Source organism: Triticum aestivum, chromosome 6D, assembly GCF_018294505.1.
Source record: "Triticum aestivum cultivar Chinese Spring chromosome 6D, IWGSC CS RefSeq v2.1, whole genome shotgun sequence".
Classification (NCBI taxonomy): Eukaryota; Viridiplantae; Streptophyta; class Magnoliopsida; order Poales; family Poaceae; genus Triticum; species Triticum aestivum.
In genome coordinates this window covers 53036363-53052760 of record NC_057811.1, presented here as the reverse complement: position 1 = coordinate 53052760, position 16398 = coordinate 53036363, and the positions used below count along the sequence as shown (strand labels likewise).

General features: G+C 43.5%; 1 protein-coding gene and 1 pseudogene across 1 annotated transcript; both read right to left on the bottom strand.

Moving 5' to 3' along the window:
- Nucleotides 1–4822: 4822 nt before the first annotated feature.
- On the bottom strand, nt 4823–5937 carry LOC123142423 (BTB/POZ and MATH domain-containing protein 2-like; annotated as a pseudogene).
- Nucleotides 5938–15073: 9136 nt separating this feature from the next.
- Nucleotides 15074–16394, bottom strand: LOC123141048 (BTB/POZ and MATH domain-containing protein 2-like). Its single transcript, XM_044560291.1, has one exon. The coding sequence runs from the start codon at nt 16321–16323 to the stop codon at nt 15184–15186; it is 1140 nt and encodes a 379-aa protein (XP_044416226.1). The 5' UTR covers nt 16324–16394; the 3' UTR covers nt 15074–15183.
- Nucleotides 16395–16398: the final 4 nt, after the last annotated feature.

Genomic DNA, 16398 nt, shown 5'->3' with positions numbered 1-16398 from the left:
GAAAAGGAAAAAGAAAATAAGAAAAGGAAAAACAAAATAAGAAAAGGAAAAAGAAAAGGAAGAAGAAAAGGAAAAGGAAAATAAGAAAAGGAAAAAGAAAAGGAAGAAGAAAAGGAAAAACAAAATAAGAAATGGAAAAAGAAAAGGAAGAAGAAAAGGAAAAAGAAAAGGAAGAAGAAAAGGAAAAACAAAATAAGAAAAGGAAAAAGAAAAGGAAAAAGAAAAGGAAGAAGAAAAGGAAAAACAAAATAAGAAAAGGAAAAAGAAAAGGAAGAAGAAAAGGAAAAAGAAAAGGAAGAAGAAAAGGAAAAAGAAAAGGAAGAAGAAAAGGAAAAAGAAAAGGAAGAAGAAAAGGAAAAACAAAATAAGAAAAGGAAAAACAAAAGGAAAAACAAAATACTTGGCAGTGCTCAAACAAAAACTTCTATGCAAATTAGTGCTCAATAATCTTATTTTTTAATTCCTCCTCCTCTATGTCCCCTTAATCTTATTTTTTAATTCCTTTATACTTAATTAATTTTTACTACATGCAGGAGTGACATATGGCGGACGATAGAGCCGAGCCGCTTAGGGATCCGGAGGCTGAACGTTATTTAATGGGCATCATAAACAACGAGATTCCTTATGCGCCGGGCTCAGAATATGAGCAAGAAGAGGATGTAGTCTCTTCTTTTCTGAACCTTGACGGTGGAACAGACATTGTCGGTGATCAAGAAGGTGAAGGAACGGACATTGTCGACGGAGGTCAACCGTCAACAAACGACGATCTCGAATTGCAAGTAGCAACCACCTCCGGCGAGGTATATATATACATTGAGCCTCTCGTGATACAAACTTACTGAAATGTGAATACATATGTATTAACGCGCGCGACTCTCTTTCTTTTTTTAGCCCTCGGCCGGATCGAGTACGACAAAGCGTGGCAAATCCAAGGCGATGAAAACAGGAGAAACATATGCCATTGATTTTGTCAGTGAAACCGGCAAGCCCCTACAGCACACCTCAAAGTTTATCAACAAATGCGGAGTCGTTGTTAGAGACAACGTCCCGATCACCGTCCAGGAATGGAAGGAGCCAAAGAAGGCACGTCTTGGTTTCAGTTTTGTCGACAAGAGAACGAAAAAAGGATTGCTGAAGAAAGCTTATGGAACATTTCATTCTACCTCCGGAATACAACAAAGTCGATGAATTCGGTAACGAGGTTCCGGGTGGACGTGAGAGGAGGAGGCTAGTTAAAGAGTTCGCTCTTCAGAAGATGGGCGAAGCATTCCGGAACTTCAAGAAAAATTTAACCCGTGACTATGTCAACAAGGGCAAGACTCCGGATTTCAATGGACAACATGAGAAACTGAAAGATGATTGGCCAGAATTTGTGAGGCAAAAGAAATCGGAGCATTTCAAGGAAATATCGAAAAAATAAGGATAATGCGAGTAAGAAAAAGTTCCATCATATTATGGGGCCAGGAGGATACCGCCTTTCGGAGCCTAAGTGGCAGAAGATGGAGGAGGACCTGAGGGTGCGAGGAATCCCTCTAGGTACAGAGGGATGGGACCCAAGGGCCAAAAGCTGGTGGTACGGGCATGGGGGATCGCTAGACCCGGAGACAGGGGTGTGTGTTCACCGGAAGAAAAAGTTTGCTCCCACCCAAGCCCTTATTGACGCAAGGACCCAAGCTCAAGAGGGCTTGATCAAGTTCAACAGAGAGAAAGACGCACTGACAACAGCCCTCGGGAATGATGAACACGGAGGACGTGTATGAGGCAAAGGCAGAATTCCGTGGAAAGTAGGGTTTTCCCAGGACAATGACCCGTACTGTTACAGAAGCCGTAAGAGAAAGACGGACCGGGATGCAGATCTTTTGGCGAAGTTTGCATCGGAACTCCATGAGTTGAAGCAGACCGTGCATGAACTAGTAAAAGAAAAATCGGCTGCAGGGCTGCATGAAGATCATGAAGCGGATCGCGGAAGCCAGCAGCGGAGAAGCAGCGTGGCTTCCACGGATGCCCCGCCTAGTGCTAATGCACCGATGATCGAGATTCGTGCACCGGAGCCTCACTACCCCGTGGATGATGTAAAGGAGATGAAAGAATGTGATCTGCATTATCCCGTGGGGAACGTTTCCACGAAGGTAGCTACCGGCAGTGCTTTACCCTGTACACCTGGAGCACTCCACCACAACAACCCCATTGCATATGGCTATGCTCGTGTCACGGTGGAAGACATAGTCCAAGAGTTTGAGGACCTGGAGATTGACAAAGCTACACCCGAAGGGGAGAGAAGACTTGGAGATGTCAAGCGCCAGATCATTCTATGGAAAAAGAAGTACATAGTGTTTTCAGGCGAGGCGCCAAGGCTAACAAGTCCACCCCCCTCCGATGGTGGTGGTGGTGGTCGTGGTGGTTCACCTACACCTCCTTCACGCCATTCGACGCCGTCCCCCGATCCACAACCTCCGGCGGGTAAGCAGCCGCCGCCCCCCAATCCTCCTCCGGCGGGTACGACGCCCCCAATCCACCTCCGGCGAAGAAGCAGAAGCGGGCGGACAGCAAGGAAACCCGCTCCTGGACTATTAACCCGGACCCTTATGTACCTAAGACCACAAGGGTACCGGAGCCATCACTGAAGCCTCTCCTCCCAAGGCCTTGGGAACTTAGTGAAGCTGAAACCAAATTGGCCGCGTCTGCTCATTATGAGAAATGGAAGGCGGATACGAAGGCGAAAAAAGAGCCTGAGCCCAAGCAAGTATTCAGTGAGAAGCAAAAGAAGTGGGCTAAGGATTTTTTGACGACACCGTCCCAAGCCGAGCTGAATATGCCTGACGACTATGGACATGAACTTCGTAGGCAAGCAAAATTGAAGGAGGAGAAAGAAGAAAGTAAAAAAAGCGGGAAACAAGTTGACCAGCTCGGGATGCAGAATAAACAATCGATCCCCCCGCTCATAGTGAAAGCCGGTCCGGAAGAGGACCCCGAGATCATAGCAGCTGCGGCAGCACTTGGATTGACTGTAGCGAGTGCCATGAAACAAGCGTCCGAGATGGGTTTGACTCTTCGTGCCTTCTTAGGCCTTGAGGATGCGCCAGTATGTGAGATAGCATTACAATATGTGCGGAATGGGCCTCTCGTCGAGCCTGCGCGGCAAAAGAGTCTACCACCACAAATGCGAAATCTGCTACGTTGGTACAAGCAATTCATAACATGGGCCGACAAAGAATATGTTTATGCGGATGTTACAGAGGAGCATCACACCAAACGGTACTCTGTACAAGTTCATATGAGTGAATTGTTCTAGCTGTTCAATCTGCGCGAGCTCGACAAATCTATGCTGAGTTGCTACGTTCTGTAAGTGATTTATTTCTACCTCATCTCGTTCTTCATTGCCTGCACTATATATATTGTCCTAACTATATTGTTGCGTACGCTATTATGCAGATTGAAGATTTGGGAATGCAAAATAAGAAACATCCATGATGTTGGGTTCATTGACCCACATATCGTTAATGGACATGTGTTACAAAATCACCCCGAAGACGTGGAGAAAGACATGTACAAGTTTCTTAGAAAGCATCAACTCAAAAGTCATATTCTATTTCCTTACCATTTTGGGTGAGTGTTTCTCTCTTGGGCCCATTCTCTTATGTTTACTCCATGCATGGTATGTCTAATCGATGAGTTATGCATGACTGTGCATGTAACGTGTCCGCAGGTTCCACTGGATTCTGCTAAATATTGAACTTCACACCTCCAGAGTTCTAATCATGGACTCTATGGATTCGGATCCAAAGCGTTGGGCCGACATGAGAAAAATGCTGCAAAAGTAATTATTTACAATCATTTGAGCTCTATATCGATCGGTCTCTTTCGTTCATTTCCTAATATCAAGTAACTAATAACTCCCTTGTTCATTTAATTTTCTTTGCCCTGTAGGGTTTGGAGACGGTTCTCAGAAGAAATTGTCGGTGAATTCAAACATGAGCTAGATTTTAGAAGGTTAGTTAATGTGGATAAGCAGCCACCGGGGACCAATCTATGTGGATACTATGTTTGTGAGAACATCCGGAGACACACCTCTGAGCGGAAGGCATCGGATAGCGTGCGGAAGGCGACGGATAACTAGCGGAGGAGGCTTAGTCCAGAAGCTCGCTTCCGACCAATTCAAGATGAATTAGCAGGATTTTTCATGAGGGAAGTCATCAATCCTAAAGGAGAACACTATACCGAGGACGAAGAAATTTATATGCATACCCGAGATTGAAACTTGTTCGAAGTTGTATATGGTCATCCATCCTAATTGTGTATGGAAACTTGTTCGAAGTTGTATATGGTCACCCGAGATTGAATATATATTATATATTCCTCTTGAATTCTTCTTGTTTGAAATTTCATATGCATGTATATAGTAGCGTAGAATATGTGTACTGAAACTTCATCAAAATTGAAATAAAACACAAAATAAAATATAAAAGAAATAAAACACTACAAATTAAAAAGAAACCAGGTTTAGGGGGGCTAAAACCCTAAACCTGCGGAGGAGGCCTTTAGTCCCGGTTAGCCACGAGAACCGGGACTAAAGGTCCTCCGCCCCGACGGACTCCTGGCGCCCACGTGGACGGGCCTTTAGTCGCGGTTCGTAAGAGGTGCGACTAAAGGGGGGGGGCTTTAGTCGTGCATATTTAGTCCCGGTTGCACAGCCGGGATTAATGGCCTTTGCGAACCGGGACTAAAGGCCTATTCTCTACCAGTGAATACATCACATTGAGTATCACATAACCACCACCGATGGCTTTCAAATAGCTATTAGACGACGGTGGATACAATATTATCACCCTCTTATATAGGTTTGGAACTTGGAGATAAGCTCCTTGAGAACAGAGGGGCTGCAGGTCCTGATTATTTTCTCCAATCCACCAGCCGTGAAAACTGTGTGCAAACTTGTGTGAGTTTCGATGAAGTCCCAGCAGGCTGCCTTCAACCAGGGGCAGCTTCTCCGCTCAGCCACGACAATAATGTCTACCACCGTGTCTGCGCGGATCATATCACCCAACTTCTCTTCGCAGATCGACTTCAACCATTGGAGATCATATCTTTCTGCAGCTTCAAGGAGCTGCAGTAGCCAGTCTTCTTCCGTTTCATCCTCTTTTGTATCATTTGTCTTATCGGCAATCTCAAATTTGGGCATTTCTTCAGTGTAGATGAAAGTTAGCAAGCCCTGAAGACGTTCGCTTTCATGTCATCTATCTTGATGACAGTTGGCGTCGTAGCGCCCTCATTCATGGCGCCAACGAGCTGTGCCTTGAAGACGGTGGATCGGGCTGCAAGCACGGACCGGTGCGCAACAAACTTGTCGCCGCCAACCTCAAACGTAATATCAGCACCCTCCTTGCCCAGGAGGAGATTGCCATGGGCTTCACCACCAAGCTTCCCCTTAACGGTCCTCAATTTCTTAGCACACACACCATTAGCACCTGAGCTTGCCTGTCCAGCTACCACTGTGCGGCTCCTTTTTTGCCGCCCAGAAGAATTATCAACCAAACGCTTGATTTTCTGAAGCAATTCATCTATCCATCCAGGGTAAAGGTTAAGAATACGAAGGCACTCATTTATTAGACAAAACATGTCATAATCAACTTTTTCTCGTGCATCATCTGCTGCAGCATCTGCAGCCTCTATCTTCTACACCACATCAACTGGCAACCGCTTGATGGAGGGATGCCATTCTTTCACCGCGATAGGGGTCAGAATCTTCGCCATAACTTCTGCATAGAGCTTGTCATCCTCGATAATTCGACCGATGTCAGGAACCAGTTTGTCGCATACCTCACGCACCGTGTTGGTAGCATGCATTAATATCGCATCGCATCGGTCCAATGAACCAACATAGGCTATAAAGTTTTTATCAATTGCTTCTGCAGAGATGTTGATTCCAAATCTCTTCATGCGGTCTTTAAACCCTTGGCATAACGGGAGAAGGTACTCGCAAGTGCTGTTGTTTTTTTCTTTGCGCACAAAATACGGCATCATATTCCTCAACCCCCACATCAGTTCGTGGATAACGTCCTTTTCGTCGTAGCAATCGACTCCCAGATTGGACTTGATGATGGCGCCCCTGATATTTTCATCCTCAACAACCACACTAGTGCAGAACCGGGCTTTAGCGCCGGTTCGTAAGGGCCTTTAGTGCCGGTTCTGCAACCGGCACTAAAGAGTGAAGACTAAAGGTCCCCCCCTTAGTACCGGTTCATCACGAACCGGCGCTAAAGTGCCACGTACGAGCCAGGCCCGGGTGCGTGCAGGACATTAGTACCGGTTGGTAACACCAACCGGTACTAAATGTTTGGGGGTGTTTTGGTATTATTTTTTATTTTTCCTTGAAATTTGTGTTTTCAATTTAATTTAGTGATTATTTTAGTTGTTAAATCATTAGGTGAAGGTACCGCAGATTAGTTTCGACTGGATGCATGTGGATCCTAGCTAAGTGATCAAGTATATGACATATCCATATTATACTTGATCACCTATAATTAAGTGATCAAATATAATATGGATATGGCATATACTTGATCACTTAGCTAGGATCCATCCAGCTGAAACTAATCTGCGGTTTCTTTTATAAATGATATAATAACTCATCATCATCATCATATTAATATAAAAACTCTTGCATCATATCATCAACAACAGTAAATTAGCTAGCTAAAAATCATCGTAGTCGTCAATACCGCTATCTAATCAGCACCAACACTAGCTTAAAGAAAAAACATTCACTTGTACCAGAAGCAAAGATATCATCGAGTTCAACATGGTCGTCATATTATAAGCATTCATAACACCACAAAAGCAAATCACCCTTTGAAATTAAGTTCAGGACGAAGAACACGAACATGAGAGGATAAAAGTACTAAGAGCATGAACTAGCTAAATCACTCCTGCTGCTCTCTCTCAGGTAAAATAGCATAGAACATGTATAGCTCTCCGGATTCATCATACTGGAGCATGCAGATGAACCTGTCTCCTAATCATGGGCTGCGCTTCTCATTGCTGCCCCCTAGTACTTCTCTGCTGGGATCGTTAACAATTTTGCTCCAATCTTTCACTATTAAGCATTCGTCGCTGTTAGAAATCCTGAATGCACTCATGTGCAATGTACGATATCTTGGCCGTAAGCTAACCATTGACATGTGACCTTTAGTCTCGATCCACTGAGGCACAACTGTCATCGGGAGTCCCTGTTGAAGAACATCGTATAGTAATTAATATACTTAGCAATGAAAGTTTAGCAAAAAAATAATGTATGCAAAAGATGCACTGAGGACAAATAGTAAAAATCTTACCATCTTTCGTAAATAGATGTGACCGTAGTTCAATACGATCACTATTGGTCGCACGTTTTGAGTACTAACATTTCTAAGTGCAGGAAGAAAATTTGTCTTAACAGTATGAAGATCCTCAAGCCATGAAACATAATGACTTATCTCCTCGCAGTTTAGTTCAGCTCCGGGACAGTAGTAGGTCATGTCTACCAAGCGCCGGACATGTTTGCTTGAATGGAAATAAGTTGTCAATAGAAATTAGTTATCAATTATTTTTGAATAAACAATATCAAATACATAAATATGGTTGAGAAACTCACAAAATGGTAGAACTGGAGGCGTCTGTACATCGACCCAGATGTCTCTATTACCTTCAATATCATCTTCCGGACGAATATCAAAGGTGATAACCATATCAGGCTCAAATGCATAAGCCTTGCATAGTGCTTGTCAAGTTTTGCATTCAAAAGAGGTGTACGTGTCTGCATTGTATAATTTGACGTTGAAAGTATAACCATGCTCGGTCTTCAGATAAACTCTCTTTACCTCCATAGTTTTCATAGCACTGAATCCTATCTTATCCAAGACAAAAATTCTTGCATGGCAGGGGATGCGCTAATAGAATAGTGAAAATTTAAAATTATAAGTTGAAGCAAATGAAGCATATATAAGTCATGCTTAATTACGAAAAAAGACTTGTCGTTGTGACTTACTGTATGCACTTCAAAGGTCTCATCCAGCTTGATGCTGAAGCGCCAATCATCAACAAGGAAATTTCTGTCGCACAGGCCGCGCTGGTCTTCACAGTATTCACACTTAATGAAATCTTTTTCGTCGTCAGACGACATTTCCTATGTTCATATAGGTGAAACATTAAACACTTACTAGTTCTATTAATTCAACTACTTCTATTAGTTCAACTAGTTCTTTTAATTCAACTAATTCAACTAAGCATTTAATAAAATTAAACTTGTTCTATTAATTTTCTTACTAAAATAAAATAGCTAGTTCTATATAGTAATATTTTAATTAGATCATCAAATCTTAGATATCTAAATTTTCTTACTAAAAATAAACTAGTTCTATTAATTCAACTAATTCAACTAAGAATTTACTAAAAATAAACTAGTTCTATTAATTTTCTTACTAAAATATATAAAGTAGCTATATATATAGTAATATTTTAATTAGATCATCAAATCTCATATACCTAAATTTTCTTACTAAAAATAAACTAGCTCTACTAATTCAACTAGTTCAACTAAGCATTTACTAAAAATAAACTAGTTATATTAATTCAACTAGTTCAAATAATCTCATATACCTAAATTTTCTTACTAAAAAAAAACTTGCTCTATTAATTTTCATACTAAAAATAAACTAGTTATATTAATTCAACTAGTTCAAATCTCATATATATACCTAATTAATATCTAGCTAATTCATCTAAAATTGACATTAATATTTAACATCTTTTCCATATAATTCATGTAACATTAACATTCTAACATTCTTATCTACGTAATTTATCTAACATTAATCTAAACAACAGAAAACAGAAAATAAGTAAAAACAATATGTGTGTGTGTGTGTGTACGAGCGGGGGACGGCGGCATACGGGCGTCGGCGCGAGACGGCGATGCGACGGGGACGGCGCGACGACGAGCGGCGGGCCGGGGGCGACGGCACGATCGAGATGGCGACGTAGTACGGGGCGGCGGCGACGGGCGGCGGCGGCGACGGCGGTGACGGCGACGAGGGCGGCGGGGCCTGCGAGGGCGGCGGGGCCTGCGAGGGCGGCTCGCGATGGGCGACGGCGCGGCAGCGATGTCGCGCGAAGTAGTTGGAGAAGAAGTGGTGGTCGATGAAACTGAATTTTTCGTAAGTGCCATATATATAGGAGGGGCCTTAAGTACCGGTTGGAGTCACCAACCGGCACTAAAGGCCAATTTTCGCCAGGCCAAGGGGCGGGAAACTGCCCCTTTAGTACCGGTTCGTGGCTCCAACCGGTACTAAAGGCCCGCCCTTTAGTACCAGTTGGAGCCACGACCCGGTACTAAAGGGGTGCGCTGGCGCAGGAGCGGTGCGGGCAAGTTTAATCCCACCTCGCTAGCCGAGGGACGCCCGCACCAGTTTAAAAGCCCCGGCGCGGCTGCTGTCTCGAACTCCTCTCTATAGCAGGCTTCTGGGCCTAACTTCGGCGTGCTGCCCTGTGAGCCTGCGGGCCTTTCTGGGCCTGTATTTGCAAACCCTAGGTCTGGCAGGCCCACTGGGCAGCGCCCCAACAATTTTTTATATAATTTTCTTCTATTTATTTCTGAGTAGTTTTTTTTGCTGTATTTAGTTTCTTTGTGAATATAAAAAAAATTATATAGTTTTTTCTTTTCTGCATTATTTATTTTCTGCTATTTATTTTTGAGTAATTTTTTATATAGTTTTTGTCTTTTCTGTTTTATTTCTTTTCTGTTTTATTATGATGCATACTGAACGCAACAATAGGCTGGAGTTCAAATAAGTTTAAAAAACATTGAAGTGCCCGTGTAACAGATGAGTTCTCATCCGAAACTCTGATACTCCGAAAGAGATTGTCCAGTTTGTACACGAGGTGCGTCCAGTTTTCGCCGTGACCCTCTCTACTCTTTTGTACATGCTATGCGGGTGAAATGATGATATCATACAAAGTTCCAACATTTTCAGAGTTCATTTTTTAGTGATTTTCAATTTCACCGTCATTTAGCTCTCTAAACAAATCAGTAAATGACTGAAAAACAGCAAATGATGTCAGAACGTGTTGGAAATTGATGATGTCGCTTTGAATGATGCATACTGAACGCAAAAATAGGCTGGAGTTCAAATAAGTTTAAAAAACATTGAAGTGCCCGTGTAACAGATGAGTTCTCGTCCGAAACCCTGATACTCCGAAAGAGATTGTCCAGTTTGTACACAAGGTGCGTCCAGTTTTCGCCGTGACCCTCTTTACTCTTTTGCACATGCTATGCGGGTGAAATGATGCTACCATGCCAAGTTCCAACATTTTCAGAGTTCATTTTGTAGTGATTTTCAATTTCACCGTCATTTAGCTCTCTAAACAAATCGGTAAATGACTGAAAAACAGCAAATGATGTCAGAACGTATTGGAAATTGATGACGTCGCTTTGAATGATGCATACTGAACGCAAAAATAGGCTGGAGTTCAAATAAGTTTAAAAACATTGAAGTGCCCGTGTAACAGATGAGTTCTCGTCCGAAACCCTGATACTCCGAAAGAGATTGTCCAGTTTGTACACGAGGTGCGTCCAGTTTTCGCCGTGACCCTCTCTACTCTTTTGCACATGCTATGCGGGTGAAATGATGATACCATGCCAAGTTCCAACATTTTCAGAGTTCATTTTGTAGTGATTTTCAATTTCACCGTCATTTAGCTCTCTAAACAAATCGGTAAATGACTGAAAAACAGCAAATGATGTCAGAACGTGTTGGAAATTGATGATGTCGCTTTGAATGATGCATACTGAACGCAAAAATAGGCTGGAGTTCAAATAAGTTTAAAAAACATTGAAGTGCCCGTGTAACAGATGAGTTCTCGTCCGAAACCCTGATACTCCGAAAGAGATTGTCCAGTTTGTACACGAGGTGCGTCCAGTTTTCGCCGTGACCCTCTCTACTCTTTTGCACATGCTATGTGGGTGAAATGATGATACCATGCCAAGTTCCAACATTTTCAGAGTTCATTTTGTAGTGATTTTCAATTTCACCGTCATTTAGCTCTCTAAACAAATCGGTAAATGACTGAAAAACAGCAAATGATGTCAGAACGTATTGGAAATTGATGACGTCGCTTTGAATGATGCATACTGAACACAAAAATAGGCTGGAGTTCAAATAAGTTTAAAAAACATTGAAGTGCCCGTGTAACAGATGAGTTCTCGTCAGAAACATTGATACTCCGAAAGAGATTGTCCAGTTTGTACAAGAGGTGCGTCCAGTTTGTACACGAGATGATTATCATAAAAAATACATTGATTATCAATGATCTTTTTGTGTACAATCTGAATTGTCAATATGAGTCCTCAACGGTTTAGAAATCGGTGAAGACTCATATTGCGACCACAAATTCTACACATAGAGTTCAATGAAGACCAAGTGCTTGTGATAGTTTGAGAAGTAACATATTTAAGGTGGTAAAAATCTTGCTAGGGGAGCGAGGTGGGACTAAAAACAGCCTGCCACAACCTCTTTACTACCGGTTCGTGCCACGAACCGGTACTAAAGGTGCTGGCCGGGCCCCATTCTCTTTAGTACCGGTTCGTGGCATGAACCGGTACTAAAGGTTCGTCCGAAACCGGCCCTGATACTTCGAAAGAGATTGTCCAGTTTTTACACGAAGTGCGTCCAGTTTTTGCCGTATTGTCCAGTTTGTACACGAAGTGCATCCAGTTTTTGCCGTAACACAAGAAGTCCGGAGTTGTAATAAGTTATTAAAAATAAAAAAGAGGCGCAATGCTCGTTAATTAGCTTCAATCCTTTCGGAATAGTGTAGACTGCACTGCACATAGCTCCATGCAGTCTACCATAGTCCTCAAGGCTTGAAGCTAAGCAACGTGAAGGTGAGCATTGCGCCTCTTCTTCATCATCTCTGCACTCACGGCTTATAAACCGCTCCTAGTGCCTCTCTCTTCACCAGGTAGGACTAAAAATAGCTTAGTAAGAAACTCTAGTACCGGTTCGTGCCACGAACCGGTACTAAAGGTGCTCGTGGGGGCCACAGCCTCATTAGTACCGGTTCGTGGCACGAACCGTTGCTAAAGGTTCACCACGAACCGGTACTAAAGAGCTCCTCCCGCCTAGTCGTTGGAACCGGCACTAATGGACATATTAGTGCCGGCTCAAAATCAAATCGGCACTAATGTGCTTCACATTTGACCCTTTTTCTACTAGTGCCAGCTATGGTATGTGTTTGCAGTGCCTCCTAATTGAATAAGCGAGCCTCTCCCCAAGACCATTGATACCCATCACAGCAGGCTTGTCATCAACCTTGATGTACTCGAGGAATAAGATAATTTCCGTGGCAACGTTATCCATGATAAACCACGTCCACAGCTTCTGTGGCCCGGAACATATCCTACCATTAACAATGAATAAAGCAAAACCTGTGGGAGTGTCCAGTAGCGCCACCGCAGCTTGATCCAGTGTCATCTCTGGCCCTCTTTTCTTTGAGTAGTTCCTCCGGCGGCGCCGGGCGTCTTAGGCGTGGAAGATGAACACGGATAGGCGCTGATCTGGATCTGAATCACTGGTGTCCGGCTGCGCGATCAAGGCAGAAGGGCGTGCTCACCCTTGCCCAGTCGCCGTCGCGGTCTTACCCGTCTCCTTGGACGTACGGGACGATTAGGGTTTGTGGCGGCCGGATGCCTGGATGCAGTCCGTCAGTAGTGGTTGTGCAATGTTTTTAATATTTTAGTTAATTTCGGTAAAGCTATTCAGCGAATGTTCTTTGGGGTGGCATTTGTGAACGTTTTTCACGGCATTTATGTTTTACGGGAACATGGCAATTCCTTCGCGCGAATATGACAAATTTCATATCAAAATCCCTTTGGTTGCAAAATTTGTCATGTGTTTTTGAAGAAATTGTCATGTGTGTTTGAAGAAGTTGCCATAAAAATGTTCACAAATGCCATGCCCCCAGGGAATGTTCGTTGGCTATCATGGTCCAATTAATTAAGGATGTAACACTCATTACCGTTTATAAGCATGTCATTTGTCAAATTTCAAAAAAAAAGGATGGACACAACTATACTTATTATATTTTCCATTCAAAGTTAAATAAATGAAGGATCTATTTAAAGGAGAAATTTATATTTGTCAAAATGTTCTGTACATTTGTATATAACCTACACAAAATATGGAAAGTTGCCATTATTATCTTATATTTGTTGGATTTAATTGTAAGTTATAAGTATACACTTAATGGTTAATAAATTAAGGATGTATTTAAATGAGGGATTTATATTTGTACTTTGAAGGCGATAAAAGGAAAGGCTAGATACATTTCGAAAACAAAGGCAAGGATGAAAATTATCATCATCCCATGAATATTTGTTCTTTGGTTCATTCGTTTCTTCGCACTACTTTTGACTCTCATCATCATTAGTTAGCCACTGTTAGATGCGGATAACTCTTGTTCTAACTTCAGGAAACTACTTCATAATGTAAGACATTTCTGAAAGCTATGTTTAACTTTTAAAAACGTCTTACATTATGGGACGAAGGGAGTACATCACAAGAGACTCATCACCGTTTCTTAGAGCAGCTATAGCAGACTCCTATCCTTTAATTTCAAGATGTATCCGTTATCCCTAAAAAGCCTATGTTAAAAAAAATCATCTAGCAGATCAACTAAAACTTAATTCTCCAATTAAATTGCCAATTCATTCAAGCGTTTTCTCAAACAATTGAAAAGGTCATCACATATCAAAACAAACATAAACAATTCAAATGCATCACATCATTATTAAACTCTATCAAATGGGCCCGTCGCCGCCATCGCCGGTGCGCGTAAAGGAGGAGCCGCCGTCCCCGCCGCGACACTGTGTGAAGTGCGAGATGGCGTGACAGCACTGGCGGGTCAAGGACAAGCCGGCGTCGCACCCGCCGCAACGCAACCGCGACATCCTATTGCGCGCTGTGGAGGGTCGCCTTGGCCACTGCTGACGGAGCCCTGGCAGTGGCCTTGCGGGTCAAGGACAAGCAACCGCGACAAGGCAGTCGCGGCCCTCCGGCATCGTTTCCACCACTGGAGGAACGACGACAATGACGGCACAGACAGTAACGTGGCAGGGCAGGGCGGCCACGCCTACAAGGTGGTCGTCCATTATGTGGTTTAGGTTTTCTCTAGTTTTTAAGTTAAACAGTCTAAATATCGACCTTTTTATATAAATTATGACCAAATTTGAATGGAATCCGCCGTGTTTGCATGAATTTCATCCGTTTAGTTCAATCAGTTCTTGAAATGTATGCGGGCAGTGTCGGATGGCCGCCTCCGGCAAACGTGTCCACGGACTGGTCTCTATCCATGAACAGATGCCGAAGCAATCTGCGGGTCATCGTTGGAGAAGCCCTAAAGGCGCACATAGTGTCTCAGAAGTAGCTTAAGGCAGGAAATAAGTGCCAGCGAGCTAGGCTGTAGTTAAGAATATATTTTTGTCGTCAATTCTGAATTACTGATGATGCTCTTTGTAAAATTAATAGCCATTATATACTGATGTAAACCAGCATGCGAGCTGTATATTGGTTCCTCCGCATTAGCCACCTAACTGTCCGCAGATGTTACGTTATTGAGCATGTGTGCCATGTACAGTGTACATGGATTGCATGGTCATGTACTGCTAGAATGAAGCTAATTGAGTTTAGTCATGGCTATTTTCATGAAAAAAAAATCCAAACCAAAAACAGTGTATGTACATAGGATGTCGACAATCATCTGGAATAAAATGTGTGGACGGTGTGCTTTGGTAGTCCACAAGATTTGTTCAGGATGTTCGTATCTTCATGCAGCCTGAGTCGGATCGGAGACGGGAGCATATGCTAGCGAATTTGGACGGGTCGGTAGCAGGTCATTCATGGATGCACCCAACACAATAAATTTCAGCTTCACATGTCAACCCGAAGCCATGCGTGATCAAATGAAAGCAAGATAAGCACATAGAAAATATATTAGCTTGCTGCATTTCAATATTCAGACAAATTTAGAACAGTAGCAGGAGTAGACAAATTTAGAACACAATACTATGCATGGCCATCTTTTACATCAGTGAATATTAACCTAATTAGAAGAGAAATATATATACGAATTACAAAGAATGCTTTTAGAGCTTCAGAGTTTCAGCAAACCAAACTTGGAGAGCAGCCGCTTGAGAAGGGAGGGACTACGGGTCCCGGTTATCTGCCCCAGGCCACCAGCCGCGAAAGTTGCGTGTAAACTTGGGTCGGCTTTGATGAACTCCAAGCAGGCCTCCTTTAACCCGAAGCACCGTCTCCGCTCAGCCACGGCAAAGATGTCTGCCACAGTTTCTGCGCATATGAAACTGGCTAACTTCTCTTCACAGATCGATTTGAGCCTCTGGAGATCATATCTTTCCGCAGCTTCAAGGAACTGCAGCAGCCGAGGTGCATATATAATTTCATGGCCATCGTATGCTTCCATGTCAACAAATTCAGGCACTGCATCAGTGTAGATGAAAGTCAGCAAGCTCCCGAAGACTTTTGCTTTCATGTCGGTTATCTTGACGACACTCGATTCATTCATGGCACCATAGAGCTGTGCCTTGAAGATGGAGGATCGGGCTGCAAGCACGCACCGGTGCGCAGCGAACTTCTCGCCGCCAACCTCAAACGTAATGTCAGCACCCTCCTTGCTCAGGAGGAGATCGGCAAAATGGCTCTGCAAGTCGGACGGTGGTGACAGTTCATTGAACGGAAGAGCGCTGGTGCCGACGCCCTGCTCCTTGGTATTCCCATCCGACTTGAGCACAACAAGGTCACACCGGAGGACGAAGCGGTCGTGCTTGAGATGCTTTGATCTTTCAAAAACCTCCCTTTTCATGAATCTAAACCGACCATGATGGCCATGAACATCATGGCGTTCAGAGAAGAAGACAGGTTCGCTTTGGCGGATGTGCTTTGACACCCGCAACTCAGGCTGGTCGATGAAACTGAAGACATACTGAACCTTCACGCTGTGATTGATATCGTCGTCAAGGACAAGGAAAACCGATATAAATTCTTCATCTTCCGAGTTATCGCCATTAGGGCTGTAGTCGATGGTCCAGCGACGGCCGCCAACAATGAATGGACGAGACTCGATCCACTCGCCGTTGGGAGTCGTCTCTTTGGTGCGCGAGTAGCCTTCAACGATGAGCAGGTGGTACCCGCTGTCGGCGCCAGAGTCGACGGCCGACTTGGTGGAGGCGCACAACATGCCATCGGCGACGAGAGATGCGCCAGCGAAAGCCATGCCGGACAAATTAAGCTCGAATAGTAGACGCCCGCGACAAAGTTTGGCCCTCTATTTCTTTCGTTTCTATCAAGT